Below are 24056 nucleotides of genomic sequence, written 5' to 3'. Positions count from 1 at the left end.
GATTTTAGATTGTAAGTTTTTAGCTGTAAGTTTTTATGATTTTAAATGTCATAAAAGCATATTCAGTCTCACTTTGGGTTATGCAACTTAGTATTAGTTTCAGAGGGATAATATAAAAATGAAATTTAAATTTAAAAATTATTATATTTTACAAACATGAATAAGACACTTTGTGAACCATGTAACAAATACTTACTATATATAGAAAAATATAATAAGACTAAAACACATAAAGAAAATAGTAAAACTAAAATTTGTAAGAAATGTAAAAAAGAAAAATATAAAGCTCAGTTTAGATATATAGAAAAAGATTCTCTTTGTCGTGAATGTCTGTATGAAACATTACCACCCAAAACATGTTTTATGTGTCAAAAAGAATTTAAAATAGACCCAAGATGTGCAAATGCTAAAAAATGTATAGAATGTAGAAAAAATAAACCAGACTTTAAATATACTATACTTAAAGGTATTCATTTAGAAGGGCTACAAGATGTTTTTGATTATGTAATTATTAATGGGGAAATTTATGCTGTTTTATCACCTAAAGAAGAGGAAGAAAAAGCTGTATTAAAACTACCATCTAGATACGAAAAGCATTATGAACATCTTAAAAGAAATATTAAAAACGGAAAATTACATATATACCAGAATGAATATAATCGAGTTTGTTATAGAATTATATTTTTTAACTCCAAGTCTTCATGTGGCAATGAGGATTGTTTAAATTGTAAATGTATTTTCTAATCATTTAAACTTTATGGTTATAGCATCATAAAGTCCTATGCTCAAAGCACCTTACTCAATCTCACTTTAGCATTGTAGTTATGGGAATACTTTACACCGTGTAACTTTGTATAATTAGTTGGTTCCTTCTGCGTTAAAGTGTAATGGTTAGTGGTGGGTTCATAATGTTTTCTTAGTTAGAGGGTGGAGGGGGAAAGTGTGCTCGTAGTTAGGTTAACATTCTACATTGGTTGTTGGTTCGATCCGCGGCCAAGTCAGTTTGTAGTGGACATCGTATTCGTGTGTTTTCTCGGGTGCTCTCTTTCCTCCCACCTTTGCATTCCATCAATTCTGTCAACAACATTCACTTGCTTTTATCAAAATCTCCCTGGGACTGAAATGCATAATCGTGGGTCGCTACACTGAAATATTTCCTTTTATTTATTTTAATATTAAATAGGGAGTTAAGTATGATCGTATCTCTATGGGTAAAGTGAATACTTCTATAGTTCCTGCAAAAAAGATTAAACACCCTACCACTAAGCTACTGTGTCCCTGCCCATTGAATTGTCTGTTAAGGTATATACAGTAGTTTTCTGATTTTTTTCTTATAGGAAAGACCCAAAAGTACAAACATATAAAGATCTCTATTTTTACGTCATAAAATATATAATTCCTTATAACTTGGTTACCTTCTTAGATATTGACAGCGAATTTTCATTCTTTTGCACAGCTCCATGAACCCTTGGAATTGCCTGAAGAAAACCTAGGAGTGAACTAGTCTTTCGATCGAAATTGTACTGAGGTACTCATTTAACCCATAGAAGTACCATCTTATTTAATTGTGTTGCAACCAATAATTGTTTCTGAAATTTCAAGATCTCATACGCTTTTATTTCACAGTGTTTCTCCAGATATTAGATATACTAGCTGGAAGTTTTGGGTAAACTCACATTTCAAACACTGTTTACAAGTGTCACATAATATTTTCAAAAGTTTTTAAAATTTAATTTAGGTAGACTCCATGATGTTCTAACACCCCATGAAGATATCTAATTACTTTAAGATGAAATTGCTACTGGTGTTTATTAACTTTCCATGACCGATTTCGGAAATTTTAGCATCTAACACAAAAACCTCTTAACTGTGTTGGTCCTCCCTTTATTTGACAACATCTTGCTAGCCGTTCGTCATATTTTAATTCATTTTCCGAATTGTAGCGTCAAGTATGCAAGCCCCACATACCTATAGTATCTCTCTTTATTTTCCCATATCTCGGTATCCATAAGGCTTACCGAGTTGCAGTTTTCAGTAAAAAAAAAAAGTTCTTTATATTTTAGAGACATGTATTTCCATATATCTAAAATGCAGAAATTACGTACCCCATTGGAGTACCCACTTTTGCATAGCAGGGTAAGAACGCCAGTGCTTCACACTTTAAGGTTGAAAACATACTATTTTGTCTCTTCTCTGAGCATTGTGAATCTATTGGAGCTGCATCATAGTTGGAAAGACTCATTGATCCTTTCTATAATGACCATGTAGCCAGAATTCAAAATGAGTAGCCGTTGAAGGAAAAACAATATTTTAAGATCCTTGCACCAGTAGTCGTCACCTTAAAATCAAAATGTTCCAGTAGTAGTCAGGATTTTCTACCAGTGTTCGTCACTCAAATAACTTGACATAATTTATTCAAAAACGCACTGTGTATCAGTTTACGGTTAAGAATACAATATAAAGTAGTAAGCTTATTAACTTTTCATCACTTTTAGCACTCAAGAAAGAAAATAAAAACGTTTTTACATAGTTTTTTAAAGCAATTTCAGAGAGAAAAATGTTAACTGAATTCTGAAGTTAACTGTATATCACTTTCGCGTTAAGAGTACAAAAGTAAATACTATGTTTAATAACTATACGTCACTTTAAACACTCAAGAATGAAAATAAACATTTGTACATACATTTTAAAATCAATCTCAGAAACAAAATAAGTTAACTGAATTCAAAATTTAATTATACATCACCTTAAAGTTAAGAATACACTATAAAATACTGAGATTAATAACAATACATTACTGAAGAATGAAAACAAAAATGTTTTAGCTACCTATATTGTATTTACATGTTATTTCTCATTAATATTTTTTTTTGATAACTCATGATCAAGTCTAGGGATGTGCAAGAGAAAAGATTTGAGATTGTCTCCTCTCGAAAAGGTGCCGCGAAAGTTATGTCTCGTCTCGAAAACTGGATCCGTTTCTATTGGAAGAGCTCTATTTCGTCTCGAATTTCGTAAAAAAAATTCTGTCTCGTCTTGTCTCGTGCGCATCCCTAATCAGGTCCATAGCCAAAAACTTCATTTCCGAAGGGGTTCCATAGGGCTTTGCGATATCCGAATTTAGATATACATAATCGATATCGATAAGCTGTCGAAACTTGTTCGAAATATCGAAAAATACAGCAATATCGAAATATAAACATCAAAAATCGAAAATATAGAAATATGAAAGAGATCAAAAATATTGATATATCGATCAAAAAATTTCACAGTCCTCTGTCGGTAAAATGATGGACTAAAGATGGCAATGTGGGTGGGCTTCATCCTGAAAGCCCCAAATCCCGTAAATCTTCCACTGATTACGGTTGGGATGATATTCTTGGATATAAAGAGCAACAAAAACAAATCAGATCTCGGATATTTTTGCTGTTCTTGAGTTGCCATTTTTGTGGGACATACTAAACTATTAGAATGTGGTTCCTATGTCGGTACCGGAAAATACATAATTTTCTTTACAAATATCGATAATTCGTACTAAGTACTGACACCGGTACCGTAAGTCCAACCTCAATATTTGTAGACTGCATGCAGTATTGTGTAGGAAGTGAAATGAATAAATACAGGAGAGAAAACATTGCACAGAAACATTATGTTCGTATGTTGAGAATACTTTTTTGTATGTGTTGCAAAGTATCTTCAGCTATCAGGTTACTTTGCAAGAAAGTTTATATGAAATGAAATCTTTGAGTTTTACGTCCCACGATTATGCCGGGTATGCTAAAGAGACGATGATGAGAATGAATGGAATAGTAGAATGAAAATGTGTGAGAAAAAGGGAAAACCTCGAGAAAAAACACATAGTGTTTCTCCAACTCAAAGCCCATTTAGCACGTGGTGGGATCGATCCAGGAACTTCACGCAGGAGAGGAGAACGCTCCACAACTGAGCTACCACTCCCCCCAAAACACAACCTCAGAATATATTTCATATAGAGTAGAAATTGCCGGTCTGAAAGGCATGTAAGCTAAACAAATACAATTGCTACTCGATTTGTTTACTAGCATTGTTTAATTATCTACGGTTCTGAACATCGCAACACCAATATCATTATGTTATCTCACATCCTTTCAAACTATCCTTTCAACTGCAAAGAACCTGCTTTGGTTCATGATGTCTGAAGAGTAGACGACTGAAGGCGAAAGCAGGTAAGTAGCATACAAATTGATGATGCTGAAGGCGTTATTTTTCACAGCTATGGAGTAAAGAGATAGAAACAAACAAGCAAAAAAACAGAAAATATTTGTTTTACGTCCTACGAATATGCTATGCAGGCTGACGGTCACAAATGAGTAATGAAAATTGATGATCTTGGAATTCGATTTGGTGGAATAATGAAGGAGAAAAATAATCATTGATTAAATGTTAAATTGAAAAGAAGTAAGAGCCTGACGCGCAAATACTTATCTATCCGGCACCCATCTTGATCCGCATAAAATATCATCAAGTGCTTGATTGATTCTAAACCCAATAATAATAATAGTAATTAACCAATATACACAGAATATATAATTTACGCACCTTGAAATGTAGAAATTAATGATTGTAATCTCCAGTTTTCTAATAGACCTTTGATTTCTCCAAATGAAGATTCGGATATCTTGTTTCTTCTCAAGCAATAATGGGTTGCAATAATCAGTTGCAGTCCAAAGCCAAGTCACTAAGTTAAGCATGAAAATAAAAGAATTCATTAGTTAGATACATACAAAATCCTACGCATGTAAATCCGAATCTATTTGTATTAAATTGTAAATTTAAACAAACTAAATTATACTACAGTTATAGTGTCATCAAACATACATTAAATAAGATATACAGGGTGTCTCAAAAGTCCCCTGACATAGGGTAACTCTGTTATTATCAGAGTTACAACAAAATGTAGGAGGGGAAAGCATCTCCAAATGTGATATTTTCAATCTAAAGTGAAGGAATTTTTAAAATCGGATGACCCGTTTGCGTTGTACACTCTTTATGCACCCAATGTGAAATGAAAATGCAACGTTGCCATTTACCTGGACCCACAACATAAGTGAGTGAAGTTGCTGTCTTTTACGCTAACATGTCGATGGCCAGCCCCCGTTTCAAACAGTAACTTCATTCACTTATGTTGTGGGTCCAGGTAAATGACAACGTTGCATTTTCATTTAAAATTGGGTGCATTAAGTGTATACAGCACAAACATCTCGTCCGATTTTTTAAAAAGTGTTCACTTTAGATTGAAAACGTCATGTTTCAAGATGTTTTTACCTCTTACATTTTGTTGTAACTCTGATAATGACAGAGTTACCCTATGTAAGGGAACTTTTAAAACATCCTGTATACATCATAAGAAGTTCCCTTCTAAATACTACACGGATGTGATTTCATTGAATGTGAGGTGGGTGATACACATTAGGTGTTTTGGGAGTACGTCACACTGACGACCGTAATTTTGTGTTCAAAATTCTTATTATGAACTGGTGGGATATGTGATATATATGGCCGCGGGCTAGAATTTTCTCAGTATGTCAAATATGCAATCAGATTTCATGCAGCTTAATTTGGTGAAAAGCTATTGCCAATTGAACGTTACATTTACCTCTTTCTTGCAGATGTTGAACCATGCCGTTAGCACGTGAGGAATGGATCGAAATAATCAAACTGTGGAGCGGGAGGAATATATGTGCAGTGGATGCCGATTGCAGAGTCATCCACAATGTGACTCCGTGTCACATGTTTCAGTGTCACAGTAATTAACTAAATTTGAGAAGACAGGCACACTCGTGAACATGCATCGTAGCGGTTCAAACTCGTGGGCCCTTTTTCCTTCCCCATTTTGAACCGGTACATGAAAATGCCATTTTCTCCATGTTTCCCTGCGCCGATTTTGAAAATTCCTTCACTAATCGATTTCTCTCGTCGAGTACTAAAAGAATCAGTTAAAATCTTGCGAGCCCTTTTTTCTTCCCCATTTTGAATTGATACATGAAAATTCGATTTTCTTCATGCTTGCCTGCGCCGATTTTGAAATTTCCTTCACTAATCGATTCCTCTTGCCGAGTACTACAAGAATCAGTTAAAATCTCGCGGGCTCTTTTTCTTCCCCATTTTGAACCGGTACATGAAAATGTGATTTTCTCCATGCTTGCCTGCGCCGATTTTGAAAATTTCTTCACTAGTCGATTTCTCTTGTTGAGTACTACAAGAATCAGTTAAAATCTCGTGGTCCTTTTTTGTTCCCCATTTTGAACCGGTACATGAAAATATGATTTTCTCCATGTTTGCCTGCGCCGATTTTGAAAATTCTTTCAGTAATCGATTTCTGTCGTCGAGTACTACAAGAATCAGTTAAAATCTCGTGGGCCCTTTTTTCTTCCCCAACCCAATATTTGTGTATATTTCGAATGTATTCAAGTATGGAACAAAAGTATTTAATTAATTCCCTTAGTAGGCTTCTCATCTTAATATTTTTCAACTTAAATTTTAATTATTTATTTCCTTGTGACTCAATATTTAATTGCAATCGTTCATTGGAGAGAAGGGTGGTCATTCTCAAATATATAAACAGTGGCGAAGGGTGGTAAGAGGCCCTGAGGCCCGGCCTACCCATTTACTTTCAGAAATTATAATTTATAATTAATTCATTTTCCTTGCTCAGAATGTATGATATTTTCTAAGTTGAAGAAAAAGTTCGAGGTTGGCACCACTACTGGGAGGCTCACCGAGCAGTATCTCAGGAGGCAAAAGAGGACTAGCTCAGGAGAGTAATGCTCCCGGAAGTAGGAACGGAAAACACAGTTCTGATTGGTTGGCGTTATGTATGTCTTGCCACGTTGTATTCAAATAGCAGAATTCAGACTATTGTTGTTGTCGGTCCTCGTGGCCGAGTGGCATAGGTCTCGCGTGTTAGCTGCCCAAGAGGTAACACGTCTTTCGCTGGTCGTCCGTCCTGTGTCGTATCGTGCGAGAGGCATTGAATGCGCCCAGTGTACTTTGTGTTTGCTTGGAATTTACGCTGACTTGATTCTAATATATTTCAGTTTAGTGGTGACTAGTGAGTTTATTTAGAATTATAAAATGTCTATCAAACGTGTCAATACATTAAAATTAGGATTTCGTGCGATTCCTAACCGTCCGCCCACAATAAAAATCCATGAGTTTATTCAAACTACGTTTAAGTTAAAGGAAGAACAAATACTAAGTATTGAGTTGGATATTTATCGTAAATGTGTGTATATTAAGTTATTGTCTGACTTGTTATGTGACAAATTGTTAAGAGATCATGGTGATAGTGTTAAATTTCAAGATGATAGTGGAACATACCCAGTGACTTTAGAATTAGCTGATCGACCTTTAACCTATGTGCGAATACATGCTATTCCCACGGAATATAGTGATAATGATGTCACGCGTGCCTTGTCTATCTATGGAGAGTGTAAAAGTATAAAAGACGAAATTTATGACGATACTCATATTTATAAAGTTAGATCTGGACGAAAGATCGTGACTATGTATTTGTTTAAACCTATACCGTCCTTCCTGGATATTCGTAACCAGAAGTTCCTAGTAACTTATTTCGGTCAGGACCGTACTTGTAATTACTGCCAATCTAGAGATCATTTACAAGATCAATGTTTTCAGCGTCAAAAACGGGCTTTAGTTTCAACAACAACCATAGAACATACTGAAAGTGATAAGGAACGCTCTCGGGTTTCGCCAACCCAAGAAATTAATGTGGTTAAATCTGCTAATTTGCCTACTTTAACGTCAGATGTTGACTTTCCAAAGTTAATGACTGAGCTTACTACCCCTGTGATACAGGGCCGTTCTCTAAACACTACTCCGATAGTGCCAAAAGACAGTGTTCCTAGCCGACCATGTTCCGGAGCAATTAAGGAAAACGTCTCTCCCAAGGATATTAGTGATAGTCAGGACAGGACCTCATCTGCAGCCCCTCCAGCTTTACATGGTACTTCTTCACTGGATGAGTCAGATTTTAAACAGGAACATCAAGTTGTCATTGAACAAGATACAAAGAAGCTTTTGATAGACAGTGATTCCTCCTCCACTAGTGTTGTTGATGGTGATCAGAAGCTAGAGTGCATCTGTAGTGTATCGGAAGTTTCCTCTGTAAGTCCCATTTTTCCAGTTCAGTCCAAGGAAAAAGATCATCCTTTCTCCCCTGTGAGTTGTCCTAGTGGGAAAAAAGGATCTGATGCCCGAAATTCCCAGACGCCTCCCAAGACAAGAAACGGAAGAAAGCAGGAACGGCTATAGCTCAAGTAAAACAACCTAAGAAGGCGGATCAGGGACCCTTAGAAGTATCACCTAGGATCACCCGGTCGTCTGTAGCTAAATTAGTGAGTACGGAATATCTACCTGATACCGCAGTTCCTTCTTCAGGTGAGTCACCAACAATTTCTACTCCTACCTAAACATTCAGGAACACAGTGCTTGCAGCCAAATAGTGGTGTGGTATTATGAAGTGTGTTGCTAACATTAGACAACTTCCTATAACAATATTTATGTGTACTATCTTAAAACTAGCAACTATAAATATCAGCGGAATACAATCGCCAGTCAAACTTGAAGCTCTCAATGACTTTCTTCTTAAATCTGAAATAGATGTAGCTTTTCTCCAAGAAGTTGGTCCAAAGATTGTAAACGTACATCCATCATATAATGTATATAATAATTGTACATATAGTAGCCTTGGTACTGCAATTTTGGTCAAAGAAGGCATCCCTCGTACAAATGTAGAATTACATCCTAATGGTCGAATTATCAAAGGTCAGGTTAATGATATAACTCTAATCAATGTTTATGCGCCCAGTGGAAGCCATAATAGAAAAGAATGGAATAATTTTTATGCAAATGAGGTAGCGCCGTTTTTTAGTGGCCCAAATAATGTTATCTTTGGCGGAGATCATAATTCAAGTATAACTCACACAACAGAACCAACTTATCATTATTGCCCTACCTTAAATGAATTGGTAAAGAATTTGTCTTTGGTAGATGTGTGGGACTTCAAACACCCAGATTTAAAGGGGGACACATTTATTACAAAAACTTCGAGCACAAGGATAGACAGAATTTATGTAAATGATAACTTCAAATCCCAGGTTGTTTTTGTATACCGATATCCCACGTGTTTCACTGATCATCTCTGTTTAATAATGGAAATTAAAATTAATGACCAGAAGATTGCTCGGAGACGGGGATATTATCACATGAATGAAAGTCTGCTCAATGATGAGTCATTTTGTCAGCTCTTTTCTAAAAAGTGGGCTTATTGGCTTAAACAAAAGAAGTGGTTTAAAACATATATTGAGTGGTGGAATCAATACTGTAAGGACAAAATCCGAAGCTTTTGTAGGTGGTATTCCTCTAAAATTTATGCTGATAAGCGAAAACTTTATAATTTCTATTATAGGTGTCTATTAGAGGCACAAACTGAAGCGATGACAAATCGCTCGGCCCTTATCTTTGCACGTAAATACAAAGCCAAATTATTACAATTCCATAAACAGAAAATGGAAGAGATTAGGTTACGTAGTAAAGTTCCAGGGTTTCCGGAAGAAGAACAATGCTCTCTTACACATGTGTTAACATAAGCCAAACGTGGACGGAGGAAACTTATCACGTCACTCACAGATGCTCAAGGCTCCATTCAAACTACTCAGGACAATATTCGTAACACCCTGTATGATTATTACTACCAGTTATTTGGGGTCGCTGCTGCTACCGGCTGCGAAAATAAATTACTTGACAGTGTGCCTGCAGTGCTAAATGATGAAGACAATCAAATTTTATGTGCTCCGTTTACTAAAAATGAAGTACAAAGAGCTGTAAATGCTGCAAAAAAAGGAAAATCTCCTGGTCCCGACTCTATCTCTGGCCGTTTATATGTTAAATGTTGGGATATAATGGGCGATACACTAACATTGATTGTAAATGAATGGTTCTTTGCTTCAGAGACTATCAAGCGCCCTAATACAGCCGTCACGGTCTTTATCCCTAAAACTGTTCAACCATCTAATGTTAGCCATTATAGACCTATATCCCTTCTTAATACAGATATCAAAATTTTTAGTAGATGTATTAATAACAGACTACAGGACTACATGGATAAGTTATTACAAAATTTGCAATATGTGGCTGTTAAACAGAAAAGCATCTATCACATTTTATTAACTATTCGAGATAGTATTACTATTTGTAATGATTGCGCTCTTAAAGCGGCTCTGATAAATTTCGATTTTACAAATGCCTTTGATAATATTGAACACTCGTACTTATGGTCTGTTTTCAGAAAATTCGGTTTTAATGAACAATTTGTTACATGGATGAAAAATTTTTATAAAGACGCTCATACGAAGTTAAATGTTAACGGTCACCTATCCAACAACATTCCCATCAAACGTTCAATAAGACAAGGTGATCCCCTTTCAATGTTGAGTTTTGCTATTAGCCTTGCTCCCCTGTTATATGCTATGAATGTCCGCCTAACAGGTCTAAATATTATTACCCCTGCTATGAAGGTGGCTAGTTATGCAGATGATGTAACAGTTTTTGTCTCTTCTAAATTAGATTATTCTCTCATGATGGAATGTGTTCGTGAATATGAGGTAGCATCTGGGGCTAGATTAAATGTTTGTAAATCACATATGTTAAACATAAACAATAGTATTGATTTTAATGATATAGGTACCGTCCCTCAGGCCGACAGTATAAAAATTTTAGGAATTACCTTTTATTCAAACATAATGCACACTATTGATCATAACTATACGAATATTGTAAACACACTGCGTCATTCAGGTTATGTAAATCAGTCCAGAAATCTATGTTTATATTCTAGAGCTAAATTTATGAATGTTTATCTCTTAAGCAAAATCTGGTATTTGGCAAATGTATTACCTATGCCTCAACTCATAGGAAAACAAATTCAAAGTTTATGTGGTTGGTTTGTATGGAAACATCAGGTCTTTCGTGTTAAATATGATGTAATGTGTTGTTTACATTCACAAGGTGGCATCGGTCTGTTCAATGTGCAAGAAAAAGCTGCAAGTTTGTATATTACTCGCTCAATGACCTTGTACACAGACGAAGCTAATAGTGTAACACAACAACTGCTCACTTACGTATTAGCACGAACAGACAGGAGTCTACCCCTGTGTATGGCTGACCTCCCTCAAAGCTGTAAGTACTTGGAAACTGTTTTGTGTGATTATATATATCTGTCTCAGCTTTTTGATTTTAAAACTTTAAGTAGTAAAAAGCTGTATGTTTTTAAAATGACTAGATTACATGTCCCACCTAAAATTGTGTTAGATGAGTGCTTGTGTAATTGGTCCAATATTTGGGCCAATATCAATGACTCGACCTTGTGTGTTGCCAGCAAATCTATCTGGTTTATGATTGTCCATAATGTTATTGATACTAAAGAAAAGAGAAACAAATATGGTTTTAATCCTGATGCTCTTTGCAATAGATGTAACAATATAGATACGTTGATTCATAGAATCACGATATGTCTGGAATCCACAAAAATCTGGCCTCAGTTACGTCACTTTTTAGCCATTCTTACTCGTAGTTCGGAACGCAATATAAATATTAGCATAGTTTTAAGACCTGATTATCGTTTTTATCCCGTTAGTAAACAACATAGTGTCAATTGGTATATAGGAACGACCGTCAAATATATTTTTAATTCCAACTTAGAAGCAGGGGGAGCCTTCTATGTACAGTATTTACAACAAGAATACTCCAAATTAGCAAAGGATGTACGTAATAAGCTATTTGCAAATTTTATAGCCAACTCATTGTTCTCGTAACTTCCTTTTTTGTGACAAAAGCATAACCACTTCAATGTAATTGATTCTTGAGTTACAATATTTTTTTAAAAAAAAAGTGGGCTAGCGCGATATGTTAGTAACGAAAATCTCTTGGGGTGAGTTCAAACCCGGCCAGAGGAAAGTTTTTTATACATTTTTTTACATTTTTATAAAACTTTTTAAATTAAAATAATACGAAAATAATACTCAAAAATGTGATTTACTTACTTTTGTGCAGATAAGTAGTAGTAATAGTAGGAACGGGTTAGAAGCCCCTCAGGGCTCGTTTTGTTGCCCTTGTACTTCATGATATAAGGCTCGTTTAGTTCCCCTTGTACTAAATTATATAGATTTTGTGACCAACTTAAAACAACTGACTAGGATAGCGCGTAAAACAGCTGGCTAGACTAGCGCGCGAAAAAAACGTACTTCCGGGAGTATTACTCTCCCGAGCGGGTCGTGGCAGAAGAACTACAGCCAAGCAACTCAGAAAATCCCGCGAGAGAAAATGTTGGAAATGAAGTTTTCTTCACCAGCGTATAACCTGCGAAAGAGATCGGCCTCAGCCCTTATCGACTTTCGTTCTACCTACTAGTTTCTCTCAAGACCTTCCATTTCGATTCGATATATCAAACAAATAAAGAGCAAGATAACGTGGGCTCCATTCCGTTTCAACTTTGCTTAATTTTGCGGACTCTAACGCAACGCAAAAAACTGGAACAAGAAATTCTAAAGGCACTACGCCTATTATCGCAAACTAATGCCCCTTTATTCCGTTGCGTTAGTGCAAACCTGCACGAAATCAGACTCGCTGAGTTCATTAGAAAGACTGTGTGATTTTGAGATATTATGGGTGATTTTTTTCTTACATTTGCAAAAGTGAATGAGAGAAAATGTCAGCAAGTGGAGAATATGAATATACGTAATACTGTATAATTGCTATTAAAGAACCTTCTATGTCAGTCAGTGGTCTTTTGAAAATTAATGTGTTATTAAGGAACGAAGACTAACGCATGTGTTGAAAATAGAACAAACAGAGGGTAAGAGAGTTTTGCATATATATATATATATATATATATATATATATATATATATATATGTGTGTGTGTGTGTGTGTGAGAGAGAGAGAGAGTGTGTGTGTGTATAGTTGTTGAAATAAAGAGCAGCGTATGGAAATATTTAAGTATAATTCTGTTTTAAAGGGGAATTAAGTGACACACAAAATATCTTGATTGAATGCGTGTTATGTGTTTTGAACAATATAATTAAAGACAAAATTTTACAAGCAGTTTTTGTTTCAGCATATGCTTCTTGTGAAGCACAGATAATGCGACAATCCATCTTCTCCACCCGATCACGCCAATTAAAGCAATTAAATTGCATTATGGCGAATTAAGATCAGCTATGAGTCACATACGTCAATTTCATTATGAAAATTGAGATCCGAATAAGTGCTGTCGATGAACTACAATTGCATTAAATTTATGTGAATTCGTTTCTTGTATTTCTGTAGTAAAATATTTATGTCTAATCTGTTGCATTTTACTATTGTTATTATTATTATTATTATTATGATCATCATCATTACTATCGTTAATATTATTATTAGTAGTAGTAGAACATTGGGCCTACCCTCTTGAAACTATCACCCTTCGCCATTGTATATAAATATATTATTCATAAAATTTATGTGTTTTCGTATTATTACTTTCTTCCACTGGACCTGGAAATTGCAAAATTTATACCTGGAAAACTTGGAAAATTCAGGGAAATTGAGTTCCATATTTATGTATGAACCCTGTTATTTACAATTTTTTTCGAATAGGGAGAACTGTACAAAAAGGTGTTTTGAGAATGGCATAACAGTAGGTTTCTGGGGGTGTTGTTCGAAATGAAATGGAATCTTTATGTTTTACGTCCCACTATTATGCTGGCTAGGCTAAAGATGACGGGGTGTTGTTCGGTAGGGGTCAATGTTGCCAATTTTGGGAAAAGTCACAAAATCAGAGGAATTCAACCTCAACGATAGCGTAGGGTGACCATAAAATTTTCAGTTAAAATTTGGACAGTTTGACAGGTTCTGGCAACCCTAGACTTTTAGATCTACCTTCGTTCTTATCAGTGCCTTGATATCAGTGTTCCCCCTCTCTCTCTTTGTTACAGAGCTGGTAGTTATGAAAAAGGAAAGACACCTTGAAGTTTGTTCAACACACAACCAACTGCTAAAACCTCTGCTGCCTTTCGAGCAGTACTACGAACTATAGAGTATGTTTAATATAGGGAATTTCAGTTCAATTTTTGCCTCTTTGTTATTATTAATACTTTTAAAAGGAGTAAAGGTACTGGGTTTGTTATTTACTTCTTTCATTTACACAAAACGGGACGAATACTACTTTTTTCCATCTACTGACGGGACGGCCGGGACACGCCCCTAAAACGGGACTGTCCAAGTCAAAACGGGACGTATGGTCGCCCTACGATAGCGACAAAAAATAATTTTTTCGATTGGAAACTGTTTTGGGTGATTTTTAAATGACGATTTAGCTACTTACAAATTTAGCGACTTTTTGATGCAAACAAAATGTTCATCTGTAGAGAAGCGTTATTAGTTCAAAACAGTTTTTATATTCGTTTTTTCTGTTTGTTTTAATCAGCGCAAGTGATAAAGAGTTTGGAAATACAGCATACCCACTGCCCCACAATCCTGCATTGTTATGTTACCCTTGCCCTCTAACGAAGAACAACTACAAAACTTGATGTCTTTTAGTTCGCTGAGTTTCCGTTGAGAGACACAAGTAATACATCATTACCGATAGCAACAAGATAAGCTATAGATGCGTGAATAAAGGCAAAGTGGGTGTTTCTTATATTTGTCCTTTGGGGTGTTTCAATTATTCTACACTTTTTCTTTTACAAAAAATTGCTAAACGTAACTACGGTAGTGTTAATTATTTCGGAACTATTTTGACCACAATATGAACAAAAGTAACCGAAACAATCTGAAATGATCCCTGATTTAAAGGATTGATTGCGCCCTGTTTACAAAGATGTGAGTAGAACCAGTGGCTCAAATTTGTCTCCAACGTTGGGGAGACGGGTAAGACAGTTACCATACTTTTTTTTGCGATGTCCAAAATACTTATGAAGTTGAAAAACAATGTTGTGGAGGATCAGAGTTGTCTTCAGCATTGGGAGGCTGCAGATTTGAGGCTTATTCTGGGGAACGTCTATTTTATCTCACGTTCCTTTGTAGCAATAGGACAAAAATCATCAAATTTCTCCCAAAAAACACATTTCAAATAGGATTATTTAGGAGAAGTCCCCCTCAGTTCCAAGATTGGACGGGACATGTATCCGTCATCCCCCAGGGATTTGCGCCAGTGAGTAGAATTTATTGTTTAGTTTACATCTACAACTTTAAAACAATGCTTATAGACAATGAATTATAGACATTTTTTATAGCGACCCAAAATTGGAGTCGCCACCTCTCGTTTCACGAACTTATTGTCAATATTTTGGCAACACTGGTTGCGGGGAGAGCTACAATGGGTGAGTCATGTTATTTCGTCGCTTCCGCTGTGAACCTAAGTACAAGATTCCAAAAGTCACATTTTTTTGGTTCCAAACAATAGGTCTGCTGGGTGAAAGTATAGACTGGAATGTGTTTCACTTCATTTGCATTCAAATGTGTTGCCTTTTCAACCTTATCTTCAATCCCATAGTAGCTTCTTTCCGAAAGTTAAAAAAGCATGCAATTCTTCCTTTTTTAATGGTATTTATAACTCAAAGTATTACGTAAGCATTGTATGTTAGTTATGTAGCTCACAGAGCCGCAGCTATGGGCGAGCAAGCAAACACGTGCCCCGGGCGCGTGATTGGAGGGGCGTCTAAAAGAGAGGTTATAAATTAGTACTTTTCCTGGTGGTATTTAATACTTTTCATCAGAGTACGAAATCATGAAATCAAAGCGAGAGGAGACTGGAGGAGTGAAGAGAGAGAGAGAAAGAGAGAAGAAAACGCTCGCACTTTTACACTTCAAAGTAAATTAAGTCTTATTTATTTTTCTGTCCCCCTCCTTCCCCTCCGATAAGTTCTGCCGTTCAAAGTAAATAGCTTAAAACACTCGCAGGCCAGAACCGCATCTACGTTGGAAATTTGATCGAGATCCGTCGGGCGGTTCAAGTGATTAAGTAAAAATGAAATGAAAACTTTGAGTTTTACTACGTCCCACGGTTATGCCGGTTAGGAAAAAGGAGACGGTGATGATGAGCAATGAATGAAATGGAGGAATGAAGAAAGTGGGAGGAAACGGAAGAACTCCGAGGAAACCCACGCACACGGTGTTTGTCCACCAGAAAGTTCACTTGGCTGGGCCTGACATCGAACCCGGGACCCCAAGCAGCGGAGGTGAACGTTCTACCACTGAGCCACAGCGGCCATTAAGAGATGAAGATTCACAAACATAGTCACTTTCAATTTTTTAATATATATATATATATTGCATCACTGACTGATAAATAAAATGCTTGGATTGTATATATAGAAGTCGCTCCCTGCCCGTAGAAAGCTTCATTCGAACTGGGAATCGAACAATTGCATCTGTAAATCAGTGCTGAGTTGATTTTAACGTTCCTTTCAGCAGCAAGGCTGTATGAGACATGGACCTACAGATTAATGTGGAATCCGAACCACATACAGTCTGGCCGGGAATCGAACCCAGGTGTCCCACGCCAAAGGCGTGTGCACTAACCACTTAGCCGCGAGGGAGCTCATCTATAAGGCAGTGTAAGCAAAAAGAAACGCACACTGGATGTTTGAGCAACTGAGGATCAAAACATTCTCAATGGAGTATGAGAAATAGTAAACGTCAAGTGTGTTTTTGCTTATTCAGTACTTCGTTAATACTTAATTCCTTCTAGAAATAGTGAAACTATGAAGAAAGACTAATTAAACTAATTAAACTAATAACTATTACGTTGTATTTCTTACCACACCACGAAAGTAATATACCGTTTTTACCAGCCATAGAATTTGAACCTAGTACTATACTGAATTAGTCACGCCGTAACGAAAGCTGAAATTGAAACACATGGCACTCGTAACTGTTGAAGGTTTGTTGCAGCTATATCACGCGGTCTGCGTTGGTACTCCTCGACATAAATACGTCACAGCCCAAAGCCAGGAAACATTACAGACAGAAGCTAGGGGCACAAGCAGTGCCTGACACTTCACGAACTCAAACCCGCCAAGACTTAACTGAACATGACTTTCAATTACGTTCTGGAAACCAAAGCAATGCTAAGGCACAAACTCACCAACTTCCTACTGTATATGAAAACACGAAAAAAATATTCTAACTTTTTGGTTCCAAAGTGATGACATAACAATAATACTAAAAAGTTTTTAATTCTCAGTAACCCAAACATTAATTAACTAGGGAACATAACAAGCAAAAATAAATGAATAAATAAAAATAAAATAAAATAAAATAAAATTAAAAAATAAAAACCTGACAAGTAAGCTCTCCCTGACTACTTTCTTTTTTTAAATTTCAGTGAAGCTGTAAAATATGTCAATATCTTCGTAAAATATATATATTTCAATATAAACAAGTTCTTTAAACAAAAGAAAGCTGTGTAGTAGAGCGCTTACCTCTGACCCGTTAGGTCCCTGGTTCGATTCCTGATCCCGACAAATAGGCTTTTGGTAAACACTGTAGGTGTGGTTATTCTTAAGACTTTCCAGTTTCCTTATATTTTCTTGATTCCGCCATTACCATGTATATCATCTTCACCTTCTTACTTACATTGATGTACAATCATGGCACGTTAAACTAAAAGAAAAAATCTTGCAAATATCCTAGTAAAAATGAGTTCTCTAGACTACACAAGTGGCCCCGCGTAGCTCTCGCCTCGCCTTCGGTGCGAAAGCTCAGGGTTCGATCCCGGTGGGGGAACTCGGTCGAAAAATTATCAAAAATTTTAAGTCCAGCCATCCTGAATGAGGTTTCCTTGGGTTTTCCTCATTCACAGCAGGCAAATGCCGGAGTGGTACCTAACATAGATCCCAGGCCGTTTTCTTCCTTCCCCAATCCTTTCTTCCCTTCCTTTCCCCGGATAGTGTGCTCTCCGAGGGACGTCATCTCTTGGATTGGCCATTGATGCCGAAAGCCCAGAAATCTAAATCCTAAATCTTATCTACACAAGGAAATTTTCGTGCTGAAAACGGTTTCTTAGCAATTATGTTAAACAGTCCTGTAGTAAATCTCCACCAAATAATAAATCGTCACATATAAAACGGAATGAATAAACACATAACATTCATTTTGCTACCTTGAAACGTAAAATGTTTCAAAACATTAATATTCAAAGATTTTTCAAAATTCAGGTTCACCCATTCCATTCTCCTCAATCATTAACGAGTTACCATAGTAAGAATGGTAGTCATAAACAACATTATTTACTTAGTATTATATTAAAGCAAGTTACACTAAAAGAATATATAATTAATGGAATATTTAACTAAAGTAATAGTTAATTATTGTACTTACCTAGGCTTTTGTTTCCTTCCTCTCTTCTTTTCCGTTTGTAAACAACCTCATTTCGCAAGCAAAATACGGTGGTTTTAATGCCGTCAGTCATGGCGAAAGAAAGAGTGTCTATAGGCGGTCTGTATCTCACACACAGATGGACGTATATAACATATAGCTGAAGTATTTAACATACGTATACGTATGTAAAATACAGAAGATTGTTAGATGTCAGACATCCTGCAGGGAAATGATGTAATATCTAAGCGGGTAAAAGGCAGTTCCTATGTAGTATATGGATAAAGTACGCTCCGTACAGATTTCCTTAGTAAACATGTGATATCTAAGCGGGTAAAAGGCAGTACCTATGTAGTATATGGATAAAGTACGCTCCGTACAGATTTCCTTAGTAAACATGTGATATCTAAGCGGGTAAAAGGCAGTACCTATGTAGTATATGGATAAAGTACGCTCCGTACAGATGTCCTTAGTAAACATGTAATATCTAAGCGGGTAAAAGGCAGTACATGTGTAGTATATGGATAAAGTACGCTTCGTACAGATTTCCTTAGTAAACATGTAATATCTAAGCGGGTGAAAGGCAATACCTATGTAGTATATGGATAAAGTACGCTCCGTACATATTTCCTTAGTAAACATAAAATATCTAAGCGGGTAAAAGGCAGTATCTATGTAGTATATGGATAAAGTACGCTCCGTACAGATTTTCTTAGTAAACATGTGATATCTAAGCGGGTAAAAGGCAGTACCTATGTAGTATATGGATAAAGTACGCTCCGTACAGATTTCCTTAGTAGACATGTAATATCTAAGCGGGTGAAAGGCAACACCTATGTAGTATATGGATAAAGTACGCTCCGTACATATTTCCTTAGTGAACATAACGAATCCTTGTATTTGATATGTTCCGGATAATGGATTTTTCTCAGTGTAAAATTAAGTAATTATTACTGTAATTATTCTCAATAAATCTACAGGATTTTATTTTATGCAATGCCTTTTAAAGGTTCATTCCTTTATTTGGCTTTCGGTTTGTTATGCAATCATAAGTAATGTAAAATGGTATAATTTAGATCATTTTAAGGATAATTTCTCTATTAGATACGATAACTAAAGGAAATAATCGATTGTATATCGCATTAAATATTTACACGATATAAAATAAGTTATTGTCTCCATTTATCATGTATAAATCTTACCACCAGTGAGGTTCTGTAGTATATACACTTGTTGCTCAAGTACTTCACAAGTCGCGGTATAGTCAATGCGGTCTGGTTGCGTGAGCACTGACTTCAGGAGCGGTAGAATGAATGACCATTCATTCTTTTTTCAATCTTGCATTTTCTTTCCTTTTGTAATTATGTACTTTAGCTTAGTAGACCTGATTTCTTTATACTCGAGTTATTTCATCATGACTTTCAACACAAGGACGACATGAACCAGTCACATGCTGATACCTGGGATGTCTTTCTTGTGCTCTGTCATTTATTTTACGGACTACAATAGCTGTTTTAGTGTTGTGTAAAACATAGAACGAAGAGCACAATTAAGACACCTTGACTGTGAACATCTGAGTGGTCCACGTCGTCCTTGTGTTAAGAGTCATAGTGCAATAAAATGGTTCATGGTGATATGAGCACGTTTTATAGTGATTCTTTATAAGAAAAACTCATTATATACACATGTTTGTAAGTTTCGTATATTTTTAATACTTTTGTAAGAAACTGTACTATAGCATTTTTAAGGAGTTCCATTAAGAATACTTTTCACAAAATGCATGTGATTTGTTCCGATTGTTATTGTTCCTCCATATTTTTCAATGAATATTGACATAGATATAGAATGTAGTGTGTCCGAGATAATTTATTTTTCTCCACTTATACTGCACAGTGTTCCCTGTGGTGTCGCCTTGTAATATTAAGGGATCCCGGATACATGACAAAATATTTAGAAAATATTTTCTGTACATGATAGAAAATATTCAGAGAATATAAGGTAGACATATCAAAAAAAATTTCAAATTATATTTCTTGGTGTTTTGTAACAGTAGCAAATGTTAAGGAAATATTAAACTAGTTTCAGACGAATATGTGCTAACAAAGAAAATATTTACGATTTATTTTTCAAATTGCAATTGATATGTTTTTGATTTGTTATTGTATGTAGTTTTAGAACGTACTTAAAATATTTTCTAACATTTTCTGGTTTTCGCAGAGAAATATTTTAAATTCATTCTGAATATTTTTCCGTCATTACCACCATAACACCTACAGTTTGAAATACATTTCTTTCTTCAACCTATAAGTTAGAATACTAGAATTTATTTCCACAAATTTATATGATGATAGAAGTTTCCGCGTGTTCTATACCGGTTCCAACATACACAGACTTCTACCACCCCATCAATTTGTAAAAATGAAATCCAGATATTTTAACTCACAAGAGTTGGAAAACTGTTCAGTATGCATTTCCTTCAGTTCTGAAGAAAGAAATGTATTTCAAACTGTAGTTGTTATCGTGGTAATGACGAAAAAATATTCAGAAAAAATTTAAAATATTCTGTGTGAAAACCAGAATTCGTTAGAAAGTATTTTAAGTACATTCTGAAACTACATACAACAACAAATCAAAAACATATCAATTGCTATTTGAAAAATGAATCGTAAATATTTTCTTTCTTAGCACAAATTCATATCTGAAACTAGCTTAATATTTTCTAAACATTTTCTACTCTTACAAAACACCAAGGAAACTAATTTGAAAATGTTTCTGATATGTCTACCTTATATTCTCTGAATATTTTCTGTCTTGTACAGAAAATATTCTCTAAATATTTTGTTATGTACAGAAAATATTCTCTAAATACTTTGTCATGTACAGAAAATATTCTCTAAATATTTTCTGTCATGCACACAAAATATTCTCTAAATATTTTCTGTAATGTACAGAAAATATTCACTAAATATTTTTTGTCATATATATATATATAATATTTTTGGTATGAGTGGAAAATATTTTAAAATTATTATTTTACAGAACATTAATTTTTGCTAAAAATGAATTAGAAATCTTCAGAAAACATTTCAACTAAGAAGCCAATACATTGTGAAAATATTTAGAAAAAAATTCTTTATTTTAAACAGATGACTTTCAGTGTTATTGGCAAATGATTTTCAAATATTCCATGCGAATCATTTTAAAAATCATTCCGTTAACATTGTATAAAACGTTTGAAACACATTTTCAGTAATGTGTGGAAATGGTACAGAAAACATTTTTTTGGAAAACTATTCTAACGGCGTATAAAATATTTCAACAACGTTTTTGAGTATATTGCGAAAATATTTTCAGTATTAATTGGAAAATGTTTTCAACAATATATGGAATATATTTCCTTAAGGGAAGTAGGATACATTTTCTGAAGGAAAATGATGGTACGTTTTAGAAACGTTTTAAATATTTCATTGCTGTGTGGGTCTCTGCACATGGTCCAAAAAGGAAAAAAGGAATTAAAATATCAGAAATACAAAGTAAGAACGACTTATTTCAAGGGTACATTAGGGAATAGAAAGATATATAAAAAATTAACTTTCCGCCATCTGTTTAATACTTATCCTCTTATACCAGATCTCAGAAGTACTTAGGTGTTAAATTCATGAGCACAAACTTTTAAATTCAACAATACGTTATGCATAATTTGTACTTTTTCTTAATGTGAGATCTGAAGGAAGAAATTTATACTTATAATCCGCTTTAATTTTCAAGTTTGTTAGTATTAAAATTAAGCAATAGATGAACACATGTTCCATTCACTCTAGATTAGGACTAATATCCGATTTCGCTATATTCCATAAGAAAGTGTGATAAAATTATTTCTGTTTACTGCTTACTTAAATGGTACACGTTACGGCTTTAATTAAGGGTTTCAAAGTAAAGAATAAATGAAAAAGAAAATACTCACCAATGATCTCATCTGGTTCTTTAGCTGAAATAAATTTTATATATATATGATTCTTCGTATTTATATTTTGAATATTTCATGCAATATAACTCATTTATATATTTCGTTTAGCGTAAGAGGAAGTGTAAATGTGAGAGTTTCTTACAATTTTTTCGTTCTTAAAGGGAACTATCGTGATCATCAAAGATCTTAAAATTTTGAACATCTTCAGTAGTGGAAGCTACAACATAAAACGGAGACGGTGATTCAAACATTATTTTTAAAAGTAGGTGACACAAAGCCCAAATTTGGTTGTTCATGTTGTTAACAACTTTCGTGAGACGGTAAGCACCTACAATAGAGGGTCGTGTGTGACATACCGATTTAAACCTAGTGCAGTAAAGTGTAGATTGTGTCCAATGTCGGCATATCATTAAGAAGAACTTATAATTGTATCCTATGAGTTACAAGTTCTAGATAAATTTTTGTGGCAAAATTAGATTCAATACATCATATTATATGGTTGCATAACCAGGAAAATTCATGACAATAGAGGCAAAATGACCGATCTGGGCCATACTTGCTCAATCCAGGTCCCACCTGATCCGAAGTACTCGATAGTCTAGTGTCGCATGATACGAAATGACCCACGTACCGTCCAACCATGGAAAATCGAACACCCAGAATTGGGATGTATTCGTTCCATTTTATGAGCACGTTTTGGAGGTGTACTCGTTCCTTTTTATGACCACTTTTTCAGCCCCTATTTTAACATAGCAGAAATTACATACAACTATGTAACACAGCCCATGACCCACGTACCATTCAACCATGGAAAATCGAACACCTCTAAAACTCGTTCTCCCCTACGACCCAATTTTAAAGGTCTATTCGTTCCCTTTTATGAGCACTTTTTTCAACCCCTATTTTAACATAACAGGAATTACACAAAGGCTACGAACATCTATTTTCGCAACTCCTATATAAAATAACAGAGCTAATAAAAGATTACGGCTTATTTTTCCACCTTTATTTTAATATAGCAAAAATTATATAAGACTATGTAACACAGCAGAAAGGCTATTAACATAATGGGGGTGTAATCGTTTCCTTTTAGACCCCTATTTTAATATAGCAGAAATTACTTAAGACTATGAACACATTTTGCAACCCATATTTTAACGTAGCGTAGAATACATAACACTGTAAGCACAGAGACTACAAACATAGCAGATCGATAAACGGCAATGAACACATTTTCCAACCGCCTATTTAACACAGCACATATTACATAAGACTATGTAATATGACAGAGCTAACAAAAGAGTATGGCTTATTTTCCAACCCTCTCTAAAACATAGCAGGAATTACATAAGACTAAAGAACATAGCAAAGCTAATGAAAGAGTATGACTTATTTTTCCACCACTATTTTTAACATTGCAAAAATTACATAAGACTATGAAATTTTTTCTTGCATGGCCAACACTTTCAAACTCTATTTCAACATAGCAGAAATTACACAGACTACGAACACCTATCTTAACAGCATTCCTATGTAATAAGGGGTGTACTCGTTCCTTTCTATCAACCCCTGTGTAACATAGCATTCCTCAATTACTGCATGTCGATAAAGAACGGACCATCGTGGTCAAAGGTCTAATACCTAAACCACAATAACTCGTAAACGGAGC

General features: G+C 35.1%; 1 protein-coding gene across 1 annotated transcript in view; it reads right to left on the bottom strand.

Moving 5' to 3' along the window:
* LOC145682902 (uncharacterized) overlaps nucleotides 1-24056 on the bottom strand; it is a 1185542-nt gene that overhangs the window by 831483 nt on the left and 330003 nt on the right. The window contains exon 8 of the mRNA XM_081754263.1: nucleotides 22385-22408. Within this exon, the coding sequence (XP_081610389.1) occupies nucleotides 22385-22408 (24 nt within the window). The remainder of the gene's footprint in view (nucleotides 1-22384; nucleotides 22409-24056) is intronic.

The sequence above is a fragment of the Thermobia domestica genome, chromosome 4 (assembly GCF_964235325.1).
Source record: "Thermobia domestica chromosome 4, izTheDome1.hap1.1, whole genome shotgun sequence".
Lineage (NCBI taxonomy): Eukaryota > Metazoa > Arthropoda > Insecta > Zygentoma > Lepismatidae > Thermobia > Thermobia domestica.
This window is presented reverse-complemented; position numbering and strand designations above follow the sequence as displayed.